General features: G+C 35.3%; 1 protein-coding gene across 1 annotated transcript in view; it reads left to right on the top strand.

The window, feature by feature from the left end:
* Positions 1–20,842, top strand: part of LOC116168040 (protein O-mannosyl-transferase TMTC2) — a 184,275-nt gene that overhangs the window by 70,919 nt on the left and 92,514 nt on the right. The window contains exon 4 of the mRNA XM_031483693.1: positions 8,331–8,445. Coding sequence (XP_031339553.1) covers positions 8,331–8,445 — 115 coding nt within the window. The remainder of the gene's footprint in view (positions 1–8,330; positions 8,446–20,842) is intronic.

Genomic DNA, 20,842 nt, shown 5'->3' with positions numbered 1-20,842 from the left:
TAAGGGGACCAACACAAAATCAACTGGAAGAATGGAATTTTTGGAAAAAGAAATGGGAAAATTCGAATCATCACCAAGTAAAACTAATTCAATTACTCACCAAATCCGGCTAAAACCTTAACGATGGTATCATTGAACCTTCAGAAAGCCCTCCGGAGTTCGCCCATCGTGCTGGTAAATAAACAGTCTGGAGCATATACAGGTTCTGTGTGGAACAACGAGTTACAACTACAAGTTTTTATTTTGTAAGACAAAGTTAACATACCTAGGCCATGTAGTTAGCAATTAAGGATCCAGAAAAAGATACTTCCCTCAATGATGATGAAATACCAAAAGATACACAAAATAGCATTTGTTATTACTACAGCAAAACACCAGCCAACAGACACTCCAAATGCACTGTAGCGGGGGGTTAATAAAGAACACGGAGAAGACCTATTAACACATGAGCAGCAAAAAAAGCAGATGAAAGGTTTATAAAAGATGGGACCAATGAAAAGCGAGAAAGATGCACGTCCATGGCCATTTAAATTAAAAGAAAATACGAATCCGGCCTTGGTATCAACGGGAAAACAAGAATGAAGAGAATTGGAATTGGAGACACCATCAAAAAGAACATGGTAATTGTCACCAATATCGACACTCCCAGAGCACCGTCACACATGAAAGCCAAGACAGCAGCTCCCATGGAAAAGGTGGTTTCAAGGGGCTAAAGTGAAATGGGAATATTCAAATTATTACTGGGGCTATACAGGGAATAATCAAGGAAAAGGGCTCAGAAAAAAAGAGGGAACGCTGAAACAAGAGGAGGGTGCGCAGGGAAATCAGTAAGGGTGCCAAAGCAGGATCGATAGAGATGGATCTTTTAGAAAATACACCGTATTTTTCACAGTTATGGTGAGCCACGAATTTGAACCGCCCTGTACCAAGCGATTGAATACAAAAATCATATTTTGAGTTCGTAAATATGATGTAAATACGGAAGGGGCTGATTCTGTGGCTTGTTTTATTACTAAAAGTTCATATAAACATAGGCTCGTAAACGGTTCACCGTACACTATAATTTCAACTTTAATTTATAAACAAGATACAAATGCGAACTGTCCAAACTAATAAAATAAGAGATTATCCAAATAAAGTCAGGACCTACTGGACCATTTTAAAAATTTTACTTTTACTAACTATATTGATGAAATTGATTTTCTTTCGATAACAATCGCAAATACGAAAAAAGTACAAGAGACAAAAAAGTATCCCAACAAATCAGAAAATTAAATTCTTATTTTAAACTCTACCAATGGCGCACCGAAAAAAATTCCTCTGAAAACAACACACTAGATTCTTACTGCAATTGACATGACCAATGATGTAAACCCTTCGGCGTAACTTATATGTCAAATTAGAATAAAGTAGTTTTCAATTGGACTAACACGTACAACTGGAATCTCTCCTAAGAATTTCGTCTTTGACGTAATCCCACACAGTAATTTTATTATTGTGTTTATTCACGTAATCGTATCGTTCACACTTAAGATCTTTTGGCTGAACATGGCTAATAGGAGACACAATTTGTATTAAGATCATACTTAGTAGAACATCTTCATACTCGTTCAATAAAATACAGATACATACACAGTGGCGGATTTAAATTTTTGCGCTCCTAGGCACACCGAAATATATGCGCCCCCAAATAATCTTTAAATGCAATAAATTTTAAGATGCTAATAAAAATCAAATTATAACTTGACATTTTTAAAACTAATATGAAAAGAAATACAGTATACCTAAGAGTAAGTTTTCACACACGTCAAAACTTGCATTGTCGATTATCGTTCTTACAGTTATCGTTTGGTTAAACTATCTACCCATTCCAATGTATTTCATAATTTTAATTAAAGATTTTTGTCATTTGTAACTTGTTAGGGGACTTATTTTAAAACTTAAAATGTTACCTAAAATAAATATAGTGCAAAAAATGCCGCCCTATAAAGCTGCCGCCCCTTAGGCATGTGCCTAGTGTGCCTATATGTAAATCCGCACATACATATGTACACCTTTTTACTTTCCCATAGAAATTTAAGGAAAGGCATCACTTAAAAATGGAGACTTTTAGGTGTGTCAAACATTCGACCATGATAACGAGTAAAGTTTCGTGAAAATGTTTTTATTAAAATACAGAGCGCTTTCGGCTATCCTCAGTGCCTCCTAAACGTAAATAGAACTAAAACAGCGAAATTATGAAAACCAGTAAATCTACTTATCCTTTGTCAGGAGTTGCAAAGAGTAAAAACAATGACTCTTCCAAAGACATCACAATTTTCCATTAAACGTTTTGAATTAATAATACAATATTTTTAACTTGTTAACAGATATCAATTAGAAATTTCTAATACATACGGACGTTGTCTACATAGCAATATGTAACTTCTCCCAGCTTAGGTATAACGTATTTCTATGAGAATTAGACTTTATATCTACTGCCTGGGTGGTCACGTTTTTGGTAGGTACATAAAGTCAACCGGGCCGGCTCAAAATTTCGTTTTTATATAAAAATTTGTTCCTATAGACATTGATTATTAACTTACGTGGCAAGATTTATTATGGGACCTTACTCCGGCTGCTGAGTACTTTAATCTGGCTGACACCTTTGTCACAGGTTGGTGCCACATTATTCTTCAAGCTCGGAATTCGATCTGCGTATCGGAAAAAGTTCTTGCCAACTTTATCATTTCATGTTTTTTAATTAATCTGAAGCAGTCACAGTTTGGCGCCCAGAGCAGTGTATTCCTAAAAAAAACAATAAAAAGTGGTGTAGGCATTACAGAAGGTTTATATGCGGTTTCTTTGTTTATTGTGAAGACCAACAAAATCTCTGATTTTAAAGTCCCGCTCCCTGCAGGATAAGAGGTGAATTTCTAGCTGCGGATGATAATTCAGCCACCATCCTCATGCTTTTAAATTTTGTTTGCAAGAATGCATGCAGAACCTTATCATCATAAACGATTCCCCATGGTAACCATTACTTTCAAAATACCATTCTTGATTGGACAATCGACATCAAAGAGAACAGTAATGTTGTCGTTAAAAGCTAAAGTTTTCTTGCAGGTAAAGCGTCAATGTCGGAGTAAGTTCCTGAAGTAGGATGCCCATTTGCCAATCACAGTAAAAATAGCAAATCTCGCAAGTAGCCAATGTCGAAAGTAATTCACATCCTGCGAAGGTCTGAAATTGGCCAGAGGCTATTGTACTCCAATGTTGGGAAAAGAAACTAAATACTCATTTTAAAGAGTAGATAGGATAATTTCCTCAGAAGACAAGTTTCTTGGAGAGGACGATGAGTCAATTTCATAGGAGGCGAATACTCCACGGACGAATATTCCTAAAAATCCATATAAGATGAATAATTGCCACCCTATACTCCCATTCCTCATAACGATAAAGACGGCCATAAATTGTTTAAACGGGGTCAGGTCGTACGGAGTATGTATTTGTAAGAAAAAGCTAAATGAAGTAATTTCGCTAAGAGTTTTAATGTGATGATGTTAATTAAGCAAGAGCATTTGCATAAGATGCTTCCTTCAAATTTTTAATCGCATTAAACTCGTTTACGCGTAAAGAAGTTTACGTATTAAAAATGAACATAGGAAACGTAATCCAATTATTCATTTCAAGAGGATATCTTCTGCATTTCAACATCGCGTGCAACATTAATCTATTTACTACTCCAGCGTTGTCAGAAAATGTTTAACTTAGTAACGTCGTGACTTCAAACAGCACGAATGTTTCGTACGCTATATTTGAGTTCGAATAAGAATGCTTTAAAGGGAAAGATTATCCCCGTTATGCGGTTCATTTCAACCGTATTCCAGATGATGTTATACCACTTTGCAAAATTTAATTGCTTTGTACAGAAACTTTCCTTTGAAGTCGTAAACTATTCCAATTATATATAAACTATACTTTGTTCCACTGTTATACATATTTGCCAAGTCCATTGTGAGATCTGGTATGAAATAGGACATAAAGGAAGGCAGAATGATGGGGGAATTCAAAAGGAATTTAATATACATTTATGGCAAAATATGTTATACGGCAATCGCTTTTGGGATTACCGAAAACATCCCAAAAATGTTATTTATCAGAAAGCTTTTCATTATTAATCTGTCTATCAGCAACCGAAAATCTAAATACGTCGGATGTGAAATGCTCGGGATTTTTAATCAACATAATGCAAGATGCAACATTCCTTTTCATTAACACGAAATACAATTTATCTTCGAATCCCGATAAATTTTTCAATACACTCCCTCGAGGTGTTAAAAGATTAGAATTTACAGTTGTGAAGTCACATATTAAGTGGATTATGTTGGGGAGAATAGTTAATTTAATGATAAAATCTTGAGGCTGGATTTGTACATTCCCCTTACGTTATCAATTTAATTGCCTCTCCTTATAGATTCTGTCCATACTAATGCAGAAATTTCGTGTTGGATATTGTTAACTTTTTTTTATTGACTTTCGGGTAGGCACAAATTTAATTAATTTCGCTTCCCGAAGTTTCCTGTTTAGTTTAATTATATCAACCCTAAGAGTTCTTCTTTCGTTGGCTACATGCTTACTGAAATGGGTGGCAACGATTTTTTTATATCTCCAATCGTTGCTAGGATTTAATGAATATTAAGATGCCTCGTAGGTACGGCCGAATTTGAGGGTTAGTCTCTTAGCGAGCTCTGCAGTTATAATTTTCAATACTTACTAGGCTAAAAATGAATGCGTTCTACTTGAAAACGAAGCATTTCTACTATCTAAAAAACTTGCATAATGAGTCTCGGAAACCTAAAAACTGTTACCATACAATATACAGAGTGTCCTGCGGACCATACCGGCTAAATGGGTAAATTTGGCTACCTAGACTAAATCCCTATGTGGGCAACTAGAAAAATCGAAAAAGAACATTAAGAGGGATCTCACACGGCAGAGTAGTTTCTAAGAAGATGTAAACCAAAGGACCATGTCTGATTTAGACATATTACCACGGACGCAGGCGGCGTCCCGTTTAAATTAAATATGTCAGCAGCCGTGAATTTATGTTTTTTTGGTAGTAACTTCAGCTTATTATGGAAATCTGTAACGCTAGTCTCGTTAAAGCTAGTAACGTTTGCAATGCTGATAGCTTCCGGCGTCCTTAAGGATCAATTTTTATTTCGGTTCATATATGCTGTGAACCAGTTTCGCCCCGTCGTTTTTAATTTCCCATGATTCTGGGTAATTCATTGCATTCTTTTTTTGCATATTCATAGGCAAGAGTGTTAAACCATAACATCCAGTTTTCTATTTCTGTTGTAATACAATTCGGAGCAAAATTTGCATTTTCAACACTAACTTCACGAGCCTTTTTATACAATTTGCAAGGGTAAGTTTTTTAACATTGTGCTATTGCACTTTTTCTTAGACTTAATTATGGGTACGGTTCTATAGTGAAGCACCAAGTTTTAAGTTTTAGATATTATCATACATCAAAGCAGAGCTGGGCAGAATACTTTCAAAAAGTATTTGAATACTAAATAGTAAATACTTTACACAAATCAAAGGTAATTGAATACTAAATACTTTTACGTCCAGCACAAGCTGGATACTAGATACAGATACATTGAAAAGTATTCAAATACTTTAAAAAATAAGTATTCAAATACTTTAGAATGTATTCGAATACTTTCACTTTCACTCAAATACATTAAAAATTTAAAATAGTATCCTAGATAAAAGGCTTAATACTACTTAAAAAATCAAGTTATACTTTGTATGGGTTTTTTTTATATTTCTATTGTTATAGGTATACAAATTTAAGGGGAGTAAAAGCGTATTATTATTATATTATTATATAGGAGGTACCTACCAGGACCTTTCTTATACCAGTTATATCCTTAAGAATACGTGTACCAGTTTTCAAAGCGATCGTACGTCGTGCACATGATACGTACGCCTTTCTGAAATTAATCCTAGCGATTTTGGAACAGATCCATTTTTGACCATCCGTTTGTCCGTGTGGTCGATAACTCGTTTAGAAACGTGCGATCGCTTTGAAAATTGGTACACATGGTTTTAAGGATATAAGAAAGGTCCCTATTGTTTTTAAGTTACGTAGACTATCGAGTTCTGTATTCAGATGTATCGGATTTTTATATTTGATTTTGTGACAATGGAAACTTTCCCTAAACATTTCTAAATTGTTCTCAAATATTTGAATATCTTAAAAGTACTGCCTTTTTTTGAGGCCGGAAAAAGTGTTTTCCCGAGAAATTTTGGTGCAGTCGATTTTTGGTAAAAAAGGAAGGTTATACACTGCCTTTTTTTGAAGCCCGAAGAAGAAATTGTCTCAGATCGACCCGGAAAAAAAATTTTCTTATAGAATGTGGCCTGTAGAATCCATAATTTCAAACAGTTCCAAGATTGGGCTACTAGTTCAAAAGTTACAGCCCTTTGAATTTTCTTTCGAAATTGGTTTCTAGTCTATAACTTTTGATTGAGAAGTCTGATCGAAAAAGTACGAATTGTTTTGGATTCTACGCACCAAAATTAATAAGAAAAAGTGTTTTCCCGAGAAATTTTGGTGTAGTCGATTTTTGGTAAAAAAGGAAGGTTATACACTGCCTTTTTTTGAGCCCCGAAAAAAAAATTGTCTCAGATCGACCCGGAAAAAAAATTTTCTTATAGAATGTGGCCTGTAGAATCCATAATTTCAAACAGTTCCAAGATTGGGCTACAGTTCAAAAGTTACAGCCCTTTGAATTTTCTTTCGAAATTGGTTTCTAGTCTATAACTTTTGATTGAGAAGTCTGATCGAAAAAGTACGAATTGTTTTGGATTCTACGCACCAAAATTAATAAGAAAAAGTGTTTTCCCGAGAAATTTTGGTGTAGTCGATTTTTGGTAAAAAAGGAAGGTTATACACTGCCTTTTTTTTGGCCCGAAAAAAAAATTGTCTCAGATCGACCCGGAAAAAAAATTTCTTATAGAATGTGGCCTGTAGAATCCATAATTTCAAACAGTTCCAAGATTGGGCTACTAGTTCAAAAGTTACAGCCCTTTGAATTTTCTTTCGAAATTGGTTTCTAGTCTATAACTTTTGATTGAGAAGTCTGATCGAAAAAGTACGAATTGTTTTGGATTCTACGCACCCAAATTAATAAGAAAAAGTGTTTTCCCGAGAAATTTTGGTGTAGTCGATTTTTGGTAAAAAAGGAAGGTTATACACTGCCTTTTTTTGAGCCCCGAAAAAAAAATTGTCTCAGATCGACCCGGAAAAAAATGTTCTTATAGAATGTGGCCTGTAGAATCCATAATTTCAAACAGTTCCAAGATTGGGCTAAGTTCAAAAGTTACAGCCCTTTGAATTTTTTTTCGAAATTGGTTTCTAGTCTATAACTTTTGATTGAGAAGTCTGATCGAAAAAGTACAATTCTACGGACTGTACTGAATGTACGCCCATTTTCATTTGTCGTAACAGCATTTCTGGAAAGAATTATGGAAGGAGTGAATTGAGTAACGGTTTCGGATATGGATGATTATTTTTCTTGACCATGGAAAATTGCGTAGGTAGTTTTACAAACAGAACTTGAGCTTTTCCTCAATTTAACACATTATAACTTATGATATGCTTTGGTTAATTTTATGTCACTTATCAGCGTTTCCTTGAAGTTTTACAAAAATGACGATAAAGTGCAAACGGTGTCTAAATTACATGAAACTACACACCTCTTGTAACTTAACACGATATTCTATGGAAGAATATATTAGAATCCAGTCATTCAGTTTTCGGTTAGGGAGAATCATTCCCCTTTCCAAGTCTATTTCCTTCCTTTGAGGTTGAGAAGCTAGGTGTATACGTTAAATTTTGATTGAAAGGAGATCCGTATATATAAAATTCGTCTAAATTTAGATTGTTATCTAGCATCCGACATTTGAAAAGGAGAGGAGAAATCCGAAGCTAAATATTTATATAAATAAAATTGAAGAAGTAGGTTTTCTGTTTTTTATGTATCATAAAGAAGGTCCGAATTTGCAATTGAAATTTGTTTACTCGTAAGACGTCAACATTTTTATGTTCGTACTTGTCATAAAAAAGTGAAGCTGGAAACATTTCATATTAAATGAAATTTCCTCTTCTAAAATTTCAACATTCGTAAATGTATTTTTATAAAATTCAAAATGAAATAATAAAGGACTGCGCCCTCAGCTCGTGGCTCATGTTGCGAACACTCAAATCTGAATTATGCCGTCATAACCGTCGACGCTTGTTTATTGTGTTTTAATTATGGATTTTATTTTAGCGTTTGGAAATTTGGGCAGCGTGTTAAGTACGCAAGGAAGGGTTGTGGAAGCGGAGCAGGCTTTCCGAAAGGCTTTATTTCATCGACCCAACATGGCGGACGTGCACTACAACCTGTGAGTATATTTTCCTAAACCTTCTTCTCAGTTAATGGCCCTAATTTGATTATAATTGTAGATAGGGCAGTTGCGCCATGAATTTCAAATTAAAAACTAATTAACCGTTTAAAAGTGTTTTAAACATTAAATTCCCCCATTTTCAGCAATCTAACTGAGGTAAAGTTACAAATTGTATCGAAACGGGCGTTGTCTTTAATTACGAATTGAACATAAAAATATTTAATATTTTGACCGTCCTTTCGCGTATATAAAGTTGTAAAAGCGGCACACGTGTATTTTTATGCATTTACTTATACGGTATCGCGTGTATCCAGATTTTATAGCTGAACGTTTTAAAGGCATAAAAATTTTTATTTTCTTGTACGTCCCCAGTCAGATCTCACAATCCTGCACAGAACTCATACGAGTTTAAATTAAAAATTCCTGCTCTTTTGAATGTATTGCCGTTATTGCTGGAAGCTTAAAATGGGACTTTCGACGTGTTCGTGCGGTTTATTTTGGCATTACAGTTTTTTTTAAGCACCGAAAAATCTGTTTGCGTTTCCTATTTATTGCGTACGTAAATCCGTTGATTAGGTACGAATGTGTGAGTTTTATTCAATTTTAACCGTTTACAGATTTTGGTCCCGCGATAAAGTTCTCTTTTATGTGCTTCCCTTTCGACTATTGAAAGCAATCAATAAGTATCATTGGTCAAATGCATGCTTACCATTGTAGAAATAGAGGGTTTATATCTGCACACCATTTTATGCTCCACTTATTCATGCAGTAGGTACGTGAATATCCGATGAGCATCCTTCGATGCCTCGTTCTTATATGCGGTGAGGCAGTTTCTATGAGGTTTCTGCTTTTATGTTTGTATCTCTTTGTGGTTTGTTAAGAGACTAAAAACCTCTGCAGTTCACAGTTTCTTTATGAAATCCCGTCCATATGTCCGAGACTGTTAACACGACGAATCGAGAACGGAAGGATTAATGAATGGGATCGTCCATTAAGTTTTCAAATGTAGAAACTCATTATTTAGGTGCCCAAGATGCCAATATAACAAGGAGAATATTGACAAGAAATATCAAATTCGAAAATATAAATGATCATGCAGAAAGTGACTCCACTTAATCAAAAAAAATCCAGGAAATTTTATACCTTCCTTTTAGCTTACACATTATATTTTCTCCGGTGATTCCTGAAAAACCATAGAAGAATCCGGTTTTAAAATCAAACACAACAATTTTATCGTTTGTAGCAATTGGTAACGCTATAAACACTGTAAACACATCTTGTAGTGACGTTCCATTTGTGATTGGATTAAATGTTTCAGTATCATTAACTTTAACTTTGAAGATTTCATTATTTTAAGCATTTTTTTTTAATTTCCCACCCCCTTTGCTTCAAAACCTGTTTATTGCACTATAATTGTTGCGGTTTCACCCTATTTCCCAAGATTTTTAATTTTGCACTTGTTTTGTCCGTCTGTCCGCTTGTTCCTCGTCTGATTCGAGAACAAAAAGACAGCGATGTCAAACCTTCGCCAATCGATTTCTACGAGGGCAAGGATCATTGCTTTTGAATATGAGCCGGATGAAAAGTCGTGTCTCCGAGTGCGAGATGAATGTAAAAAAATTCCCGTCGTATGTGATTCTGATGCGTATCTTGTTATTTTATTCCACTTATTATATTACAGAAGAAACGTAGGTTGTGAAACGATGTAGTATGAATACTTTGAACCAAGAATCAAATGTGGTATCACTCTCTGACTGATTTTTTCTACTTGTATCTACTCATCATTCACACGTTTGCTAAAATAAATGTAATTAAGATCTATAGAAGTGCACGTTTTTCATACGTTTAAACGCACATGCACGTAAACACCTATTCTGAAATATAAGTGCCTACATATTTTAAAGAATTTGGGCCGTAAAAAACACAACTCATTAAAAAGGTGAAACACGAGGAACAAAGGCCCCACAAAAAAAATTCTCGCGCAATATTTACGTGGCATAATTAGGAATATTACTCCAAAAACCGTTGAAAATGTACAGCAGGAATTTATTGATCGTTGGATGTACAGCAGAACTGTTAATGGCTGACAATTCCAGCATTTGCAAAAATATTGAGATTTTAACTACAATTTATAAGTAGGTTTAGTTACAATAAAATGTGATTTTAATATTTTAACGTAAATATTCCGTGAACAGTTGAATCAGATTTCTGTAAAATCCCAATACCTATGTAACGGGTGGAGTAATGGCCGGTCGAAATTTTGCAAATTTTTTTCGGATATCGATTTGGATTTGTACTAAAATTGGATAAACCTTTCTTCCTTTTGGGGATAAAACTTTTTTCGCTTTGTAACTATTGTAGTATGACATCATGTTGGGTTCATTGTATTAAACTTCCTTGTGCCGCGATTCGCAATAAATGGGATCACAGAAAATTCTCAGTGCAAAACAGGATGCAGATAACGAATAAATATCGGATTTCTTTAGATAAGCTTTTTATCGTTGAGTCACCAGCCAAGCTTGGGAAAGCTGGTTTTGCAAACGCTGAAAAAATTAGTTGATAAGTATTCCCCAGTTAATTGGTTTAGATGGAGGCCATTGTATGAGAAGTACCAGTAATAAAAAAGATCAGCCATTTTGCAACGATTAAGGGGCGTGAATCTGTTAGGAGAGAGTTAAGAGGAAAAAATTTAAAAAAAAAGATTGGTACTGCATAGCCGGGCCGAAGAGATCGTAAATTTTAAATCGCGTGCATTAAGCACCAAATAAGTGATTCCGTTTAAGTGACGGTCGATATTAGTCCGAGTTTAAGTACAGTTTTGCACCATTAGTTAAAACGTGAAATTTCCATTGGGTAAATTTCACGCCCGAAGAGAAAAAGTAAATCGCGGAATCTTAGTTAAAAATTTGTCAAGCGTATTGTGCTAGGAAATCATCCACGTAGTGTTGAAATTAAAATTAGACGTGGACATTACGTATCAAATATAAAGCGCTAAGTAAATTCGAGCGATAATAGCTGTGTGATATGAACCATTGTTCTTAAAGGAAAATAATACGAGCGCATTTTTGGCATCTATCCGACGGAACAAATTTGAACGTTTCACCCATTTGCCGTTGTGTTAAAATTTACTATTGTGCCTCCTTGGAATATAACCATCAAAGTTTTTTAAGTGTGGATAGCCGTTTTCATCAAAGTAATGTGCTTTAAAAGTTCAATGTAATAGTTTGTTATGAAAAAACTTCTTTAAATCGACCAAAAAATCAGGCAAATTAATTCACGAACTTACGCAAAATAAGGTGTTTACATCAATAAAATTTCACTGTGGGATTATACCTACAAAACTACATGTTTTTGGAAAATCTCGTCTACCTTCTACAAGGAAAATAACCTACTCAACAGCGAGCCAAGGATTTTTCAACTGTAATCATCAGCTATATAAAAAAGAAAAAAAAGAAAAACAATCGACGACGTAAAGTTGGCATTCCAAAAGTTGCAGTCTACCCCATCCATCAATCAACTAGCATGTAAAGGGCTTCCCAATCTTCATCGAAGTCCTGGATTTTTAAAGGTTAGTCTATTTTGAATATTTTCATTGTAATAAAAATAAAGTCAATTTGTGTGTATTTATATGTTTTATGATATGTTTTAATCGATTGTTTATTGAATCAATTTCCTTAAAGAAGGTAATTAATTATATTTGAAATAGTGGAATTTGTAAGGAAAATTCAGTATAAAAAAAAAATAATATTCACCTCTTCAAGGGAAAGAACATATTGTGAGTTGGCCAACAGAACTAATAATATTCAAATTTTTTGATAGCTTAATAAGGTTTTAGTCATAGTTCCCAATTTTTATAATATTGATTGTAAAGATCGCAATTTTCTGGAATGCATTGGATTTTGCATTAAAATAAATGAATGAAATTATGGCCATTGAGTTGATGATTTTTCAACGAGAAGTTAGATGAGAAGTAGAGTAATTAACACCAGTAAAAAGTGAATTAGATACCTGATTTTTCGATGGAAGTAAGACAGTAGAAATTTTGTATGTAAGTATTTGAGCTAGTCGGAAGCGAGGTAAAGATTTTGTGATTTTATTAAGAATTAGCGAATTTTGGTGAGATAAACTATCCCAAAGGGTTGATGAGGTGAGAGAGGAGAGAAGGGAGAAGCGGGTACGTGTACCTGAGGTGGTTGTGTTTATCCGTAAAAAGAAAGCACCGCCACACCTACTACCTATTTAAGGAAAGAATATTTTTTCTGTCACGCCTTTGGGGGCACTCTGCATAGTAATTACCCACATTTTGTGACTTCTAATTTTTCTTTTTTACCGATCTTCTTATTTATCTTTAATTCTATATTTATTTGATCGAATTTCTTTCCCATTCCGCTTCAGTCTTTCATTTACTTCTCCTAATTTGTCTAATCTTTGGGAATTTGTTCCACACTTGCTGATACGTTTTAACTGTCGACTTTTATTCGGTGATTACTATTTGCTTACTCACTCTCCTCGCATTTCAAGGCTGCCAATGAAATTTCGGTGTGGAGCCGCATCTCAAATAGTGATTTTAGTGTCACTAATGTATGATGTGTCGATATCCACTACAAATTTTGTATGTAAATAGAATATGAAAGCCGATATTGAACCACCAAGGCACTTTTAATCATAGTGTATTATTACAACCTCCAATTTTGTTCAACTTTGAATTTAATTAAATTCGAAAGAAACGACGCTGTAACATTTTTTCGCGTCCTTCATATCTTTTCATCTCGTATTTCCTAGCCACAGATCAAAGGGAACCATTTCTGCCATTACGGCTGATGGAAACAATCTTGCTTCAGTTACGTACAGTCGAAAAAACAAGATACTACGTTTCTCTGATTTTCGAAATCTTTTCATCGAAGTAAATTAGAAATTTACTTCTAATGCAATATAAATGGAAGGCATTGTAAAGTTTAACGTTTCGAAAAGTAGTAAATAATAGTAGTTACACATAACCCATAAATGGAGTTTCATTGTAACGCAGAAAAACACGAAGAAGACATAAGATTTAAAGGTTTATTATCTACGCCAACACATAAAGCTTATATTTACTGAATCTATAAATTTGTCAATAAACTATCTTGTGGCTCCAGTTGAACGGAAGCTCAATAAAGTCGGTATGTAGTATTCGCGTAAGTATTATTTTTATGCAGTTTGTTAGATTAGGGGTTATTACCTACTCGTCATCTTTTTATCGCCCATTCGAAGGTAATTGATTATGGCGCTTTATTGTCCAATATTTTAAAGTAGCAAGTTGTGCAAAATGCATTTCCCAATAACCAAGTTTATTTAAAAAAAATGTACGGGGTTATTGTTGATCTAAACGTCTAAATAACCTCAGATCGACATCCGTCGTTGATGCTTTACTTACGATTAGTGAAATGTAGTAATGATACAAGTTAGCAAAGGAACTATTAACTATTTACTCTCGAGCTCTCGATTTGAACACACGAGCGAGCGGAGCAAGAGACTACAAGCGCCACTGCTGGTTGCTTAAGGGTGCTAAACATAATTTTTTCCATGTAAAATAGGAACGAAATGTTTTGCGCCAATCCAACTTGGATTCCCTTCGATCCTTCCTAATCTTACTTAATGACTGACCACAAATTCGCGTATTTTTAACGAAATCGGACATACTAAACTTTTAACTGGGTGATTAAATCCCGCCCTATAGGAATCAAATAAAAGCTACACCCACACATTTTTCAAATATACCGATTTTGCAGGTACCATTCTGCTGCATGACATCACGCCGATTGAGCATTCGTATTAAATAATCCTTTAAGATTAAGATGGCTGCATATGATTCCCATTCCAGACATCTCGTCGCTGAGGATTCCGGATTAAGAGAACAATACTCAATTCAAATGAAAGGAGGATTGAAAGCACGATCTTGAATTCCACTGCCAAACACTCATGGACTTTATACATTCCACCAAATATAATTTATTGCGGAAAATTCACCTTTTAAATGTGTTTGACACTGTAGACTTCACATGATATGGAATACCTAAACTGATCTAACCCTTAAAATCGTAAAATCCCAAAATGTTTCACTTCGAAATTTCGAATGGAAATTTATAGTTACTGTTACAAGAAGCAATCTCTTTAATTAAGTAACACTAGGTCGCTACTTTCAGGGTCACTTCTTTCGAAATTTTCGCTTAATTTAAACTCCCATCGCCTTCTCCCAATCTATCGTCAAGTCTTTCCAAAGTTCGTATAAAGTTCTTTTCAAAAATTCTCCTCATTTCTCTTTAAGCTTCTCTGCATTTAATCTGAAATTCTTCTCATTGTTGTTTTAAACTTTTTCTAATTGTCTAACGATTCTTTCGATTGATTTAACTTTTTCTTATGGTCCCTCTAAATTCATTTTCAAACTTCTTTAAATTTCGCCTTGCGTACATCTCGAATTCTCAATTTTTTTATGTTCCCCTCAAGCGTCGCTCAATGTCTTCAAAAACTTCTCCTCCCCTCCTCCTCTGAACTCTTCTTGCTGTTCCCCTCAAATTTTGTTCAATTTCTACGTAAGCATCCTATGAAGCGAATAAACATGATAAAAGTTGCATTTTTTGGTAATCTTGAGCAGATTCAAACAGCTATTGAGATATGTCGGATGAGGAAGGTGATTATGATATTCGCGATAAAGTCGAAGAATTGTATTTTCCAAGATTTAGTTAGTAAGCGGTCGCGGTATACACGTAAGGGAAGATTTTTGTTGTTGTTTTAATAAGTTCAGTAATTGTTTGGGATTTATTACCACAAAAACTAAAATTATCTGACTCCATAAGCATGCAAAACAGTGAGTTGGGCTGATGGTTAATTATACGACGGTCACAGCTTGTAAATAATGATTTATGCTTTTTATTCAACATTCAGTTGAATGATTCTTTGCGAAAATTCTGGAAGTTTGTATGTATGTATACGAAAGAATGTGAGGCTTTGTAGGAAAGTATCAAATAAAAACGTAGAGTATTTTCTACCACATCGTGGTAAAAGTCGATAAAGAAACAACCAAGGTACGAGTTGTTTTTGAAGCGTCAGCTGAAACAAGTTCTCGGGTGCTCCTAAATGGACCTGTTGTGCAAGATGAACCTTACCCTATTTTACTTAGATTCAGGTTGAGGTTGCTGTTGTAGAAAAGATGTATAGGCAGCTTTCAGGTAGTCAAGACCAGATAAACCTACAAAAAATAGTTTGGAGAGAGTCACCTTGTGATGTGCTAAAAGAATACCGAGTAATTAACAGTTTCCTATTTATGGCACTGGTAATGCCACTTATTTGGCAAAAAGGTGTATGAATGAAAAAAAAACTACTCAAAAAGTGCGAAAATTATACAAAGCGACATGTATGTTGGTGATTTGGTTAGAGGGTGCATTGCAGTGAAGAATTATTTGAGATAAAAAAAAATGCTCTATTAGAAATAATAATAATAGCTTTTATTTAATATAATATAATATAAATATTTGCTAAATTTAGATTTAATTGAAGGGAGTTTAAGTCAAACTGTGAGAGATAGGTATTATGAGTTTATGACTGTGTCAGAAGCGAGGTCAGAAGAGACTCACAATTTTCAGACATCGGAATTTTGAAGAAGACAATATACAGGGTGGTGCAGAATGGACTCCCGAATTTGACGGGTGTATTGTAGAAAAACCTAACCAATATAATTCAAAAAGGTTTTTATTTCTGAAAACTACATACAATGTTAGTTTATTTACGTTGGGTTTTGAAAATTACATCATCCAAATGACGACCTTGGCGAGCGATGCACACATTGAGTCCGAAAAAATTTCCAAAAACTTTTTTGAGCATATCTTGCGGTGCCCCAGCGATGACACATGTAATTGCCTCCTTAAAACCCACCAAAGTCCTAGGTCGAACTCTCTCAGCTTTGAGGTATCTCCAAAGAAATCACACGGGCTCAAATTAGGTGAGCGAGGGAGCCATGGAACATTCCCTCGTAAAGAAATCAGGCGGCCGGGAAATTGTTGTTAATGAATTTGGCGGGAAGTATGAGCCGTGGCGCCATCTTGTTGAAATCAAAACGCTTGTGTGCCATGTTCCTCACTATACTCTTCGATTTTATGGAGTAGAAATATCTCCCACATCTCACAATAGCGTACAGAGTTCACAGTAATAGTTCAAAAAAGTAAGGCCCAATAATGTCTATAGAGGATACAGCGCACCAAACGGTCTCTTTGGGGATATGAAGAGGTCTATCGTGAAGTTTACGAGGTTTTTCAGTCGCCCAGTAACGGAAATTCCAACTGCAGCAGCATGTTTCCGTTGTTCAATGGACGCTTACTGCGTATTTTCAGGTGTCCTCACACTTTTAGGTCGCCCAGCTGGTGACATTATCTAAAAATGTGCTTTTGATGGCATTACTTGGAAATTAATTCCAAGAAAAGTTCACATTTTGGTGGTCTTTGGGAAAGGGGCGTAAAGTCAGTTAAGTAGCATTTGCGTAGGGTTCGCGGAGATAGTTCTGTAACATACGAGCACTTGGTCATTATAATGAATCAAATTGAGGCAATTCTTAGTTCGCGTCCGATATCGCCTGGCGATCTTCGAGCTTAACTCCGGCTCATCTATTGTTGGGAAAAACATTGACCGCATTTCCCGAAGAAGACGTATTGAAAGTACCACAAAAGCGGCGTAATTTGTACCAGCATTTGAAAGTTATAAGGCAGCATTTTCAGAAAAGAAATCAGTTCTTCAAGAACAACAAAAATGGATGCACAAGAGAGGACACCTGAATGTTGGATGCTTAGTTAATAATAATAATAATAATAATATTTATTTGTGATTTTGCTAAAAAAAGCTTAACACAAGTCAAAGAAATAGTTATACATGTGATAATTGTTAAAATGTGTCTTTAAGAAACTCGTCCGTACTATAGTAGGCAATTTTTAATAGTTTTTTTTTTAATAACAGCAGAGAATAGTTTATAATTTAGTTTTTGCACGTCACTGGGAATGTGATTGTAGAGTTTAACACTTATATAGTCCGGTCCTGCAACTTCCGTCTTGGTGAGTCGATGCTTGGGTAATAGAAGATGTTCATTATTTCGAGTGGCATGATGGTGTATGTGCTTGTGAGTTTGGCTTTGGATGCTTTGTCTTTTGACATATACTAATGAATTGTATATGAATTGACACGGCAACGTTAGGATCCCTAAATTGATAAATGCTTGTCGGCAATCGGCGATATAGTCCATATTCTGCAAAACTCGTATGCATTTCCTTTGGATAGCAAAAATACGCTTAGCTGCAGGAGAATGTCCCCAGACAAGCACAGCATATGACATTTTAGAGTGAAATAATGCGTGGTATGCACTTTTTAGAACCTTTGGCGATACTACGTTTTTTAAATTTCTTAGGACAAACACAATTGTATTTAATTTGTTTGCTAGTACGTCCACCTGAGTTTTCCACGTAAGTTTAGTATCCACATAAACACCTAGGTAATTAACGGATGAACTATTTACACTAATTACAATATTATACTCACGCAAAGAAAATGTTATTTTTTGAGTTTTTTTTTTATATATACAGCCCTATCGGGATCTATGCCCATGCGGCCGGCAAGTGAGGATATTTACTAACGGTGTACACACAGGTTGACACACTTCACTTCATGCGGTCGTTCATGAAGACTTTACTTACAATACACAAGGGTTGACCACGGTTTAAGGAGAGCAATTGGAAGGACAGAACACAACAAAGGTTTATAAATATTAATGTAGCGACAATTATTCAAATGGTAATTTTGGTGTCTAATAGGAATCAAAATATCGTATATGTCCTTGTTATTGATAGAGAGTATGGACGTAATATTAGTAGGTAAATGGACATTGTGTTTAATTAAGTTTGTAATTAATTTTTGGGTTGCTGCTATGTGATTTTCGCAACTAAAAAAAATATGGTTTAAATCGCATATGTACTCCCCACATGTACAATTTGGCGAGTCTACCAGCTTTAGTTTGAACAGGTGAGCTGGGTATTGTCCGTGTCCAAATTTTAACCTGGCTATTGTTGAAGAGTACCACCTGCTCACTATTAGGTCTTTTGACCAATGACTTTTTATTAATTGCGGTTGGATTGAAGCATATTGTGTATCTCTCTGTGTGTAGGAATCTTTCCACCATTCTTGCCACTTGGTACACAATATGTCTCTTTTGAAATAGATAACTGCATCGGATGCCGTGATGATATTATTATACCGGGCACCGTGTTGAATAGCCGACTTTGCTAGACTTTTCGTTTGGCTCGATGTTAACATGAGATTTTACCCAACAAAACTTAATCGCAAAGTTTTCCGCGGATAGTGTTGACCACAATAAAATGATTTGGGCAACTATTGCATTAGTTTTGATGGGGCAATATTTTTCTTGCAGGGCTTTCAGCACGCTCATTGAGTCGGAAGTTATCATGGCGTTTGTGACTTTATACGTTTTGCAATACTTGAACGATTCGTATATAGCAGTTGCTTCGGCTGTGAATATGGATGAATGAATATTTAGTTTGTATGTCATCTGTTTGTTATTTGTGACATCATAGTAAGCACACCCAACTCCCAGTTGAGTTTTGGAGCCGCCGGTAAAAATAAGGGTTGTATTACCCATTTCCTCGGTGACAGATTGATACAATTTGGTGTCATGTATCTCATACCCAATATATGGAGGAATCAAAATTGTAGGGATGGAAAATGTTTGTAAGAAGATCATTTCGTTAAATGTATTTTTATGGATGGTTAAGGCCAGGCTCTCAAGCTCTCTGTATGCGTCTGCAAGCAATGGGGAGGATTTTTTTGACCAGTATTTGGACGTGAGGTCTTTAATTGATAATTCGCTCAGTCGACTATATAAGCTTACAAAATTCCGTGTTTTAAGTTTTATTACGTATTTGGCAGATATATACTTCCTTCGTAACTCCGCAGGGGGTTCTTGGGATTCAACTTGAAGCGCATTGGTGGGGGTAGACCTCGTATACATAATTTAAGTGCCTTATTGTGAATGGTATCAATTCGCTTTCTATTCGCTTTGTTTGTGTTACCGTATAATGAGCATCCATAGTCCGTTATACTTCTTATGAGACCTTTATATAAGTTAAGTCCCGTATTTCTGTCGATGCCCCATCTCGCTCCAACTAGCATACGGAGGACGTTCAAATTTTTCTCACAGTTGGACACCACTGTATTAATATGTTCTGACCATTTCAACTTGTTGTCTATCGGTAATCCTAAATACTTGCTGGCCGTCCTTATAGGAAACTCGCTGCCCGCCAGGTTAATTTTTTGTTGAGGTAAGTTTCGATGACGTGATAGGAACATGATAGCAGATTTCTCTCACGAGATCTCGAACCCATTATTCGTGAACCACTGCTTTGATTGGGCAACAATGTTGTTTAATTGGCTTGTCAGCGTTTCTATATCCTCCTGAATAGTGTAGACGCAAAGATCGTCGGCGTACTGTATTATTGTAGTCCCTCGATTGAAGTTATAATGTAGATCTGCTGTATATATATTAAAAAGAAGAGGACTTTTCCTCATTACAGAAGAGTTTATTTGCACTGAACCACTTCGAACATTCTTGATATTCTTTCCAAAGTTGGTCAGCTGCTATCTCACAATTCGAGTCTGAGGAGGTTATTAATGTGTCATCAGCATAAAGCAGTAGTTGGCCTACATTATGGATCTTACAGTTTGGTATATCATTCACATATATTGCAAAAAATAGTGGTCCTAACACGGAGCCTTGTGGTACTCCTATTTTTGCAATTATTTCGTCTGATGTATCACCATTGAAAGTCACTTTTTGTGTTCTGCGTGAAATATAGTCTTTAATTAATGCGATTGATCCTGAGTTAAAGCCGTAATTTTCCAATTTATGTACCAAGGTGCTGTAAGGTACGCAATCGAAGGCCTTAGAGATATCAATTAGGGTTGCACATAGATACTTGTTATCCTCAAAGGCTGATATAATTTCGCGCACTAACTCTAGTACAGCAAGAGTAGTGTTACGATTTTCCCGAAATCCATATTAGCCCTCATAAAACAATTTGTTTTGCTCAAAATACTTTGAGATTTGTATAGCCATACATTTCTCAAAAATTTTTCCTATAGTTGGCACGAGCGATATTGGCCTATAATTGTCTAGCTTGCCCATCTTGTTGCTTTTTGGTATTGGGACGATTACAGACACTTTGAGACAATCAGGAGGATAAACATTTAGCTCGAAACATTCATTAATCAGTTTAGTCAGTGGGTATATAATTATCTCCCTAACCATTCTAGTTCTAATAAAGAAAATCAGTTGCCACCATTACAATGGATATTTTGTAGAGTGATT

Source organism: Photinus pyralis, unplaced genomic scaffold, assembly GCF_008802855.1.
Source record: "Photinus pyralis isolate 1611_PpyrPB1 unplaced genomic scaffold, Ppyr1.3 Ppyr1.4_LG4, whole genome shotgun sequence".
Lineage (NCBI taxonomy): Eukaryota > Metazoa > Arthropoda > Insecta > Coleoptera > Lampyridae > Photinus > Photinus pyralis.
Note: the sequence above shows the minus strand (reverse complement) of the source record. Positions and strands in the feature narration are given on the sequence as shown.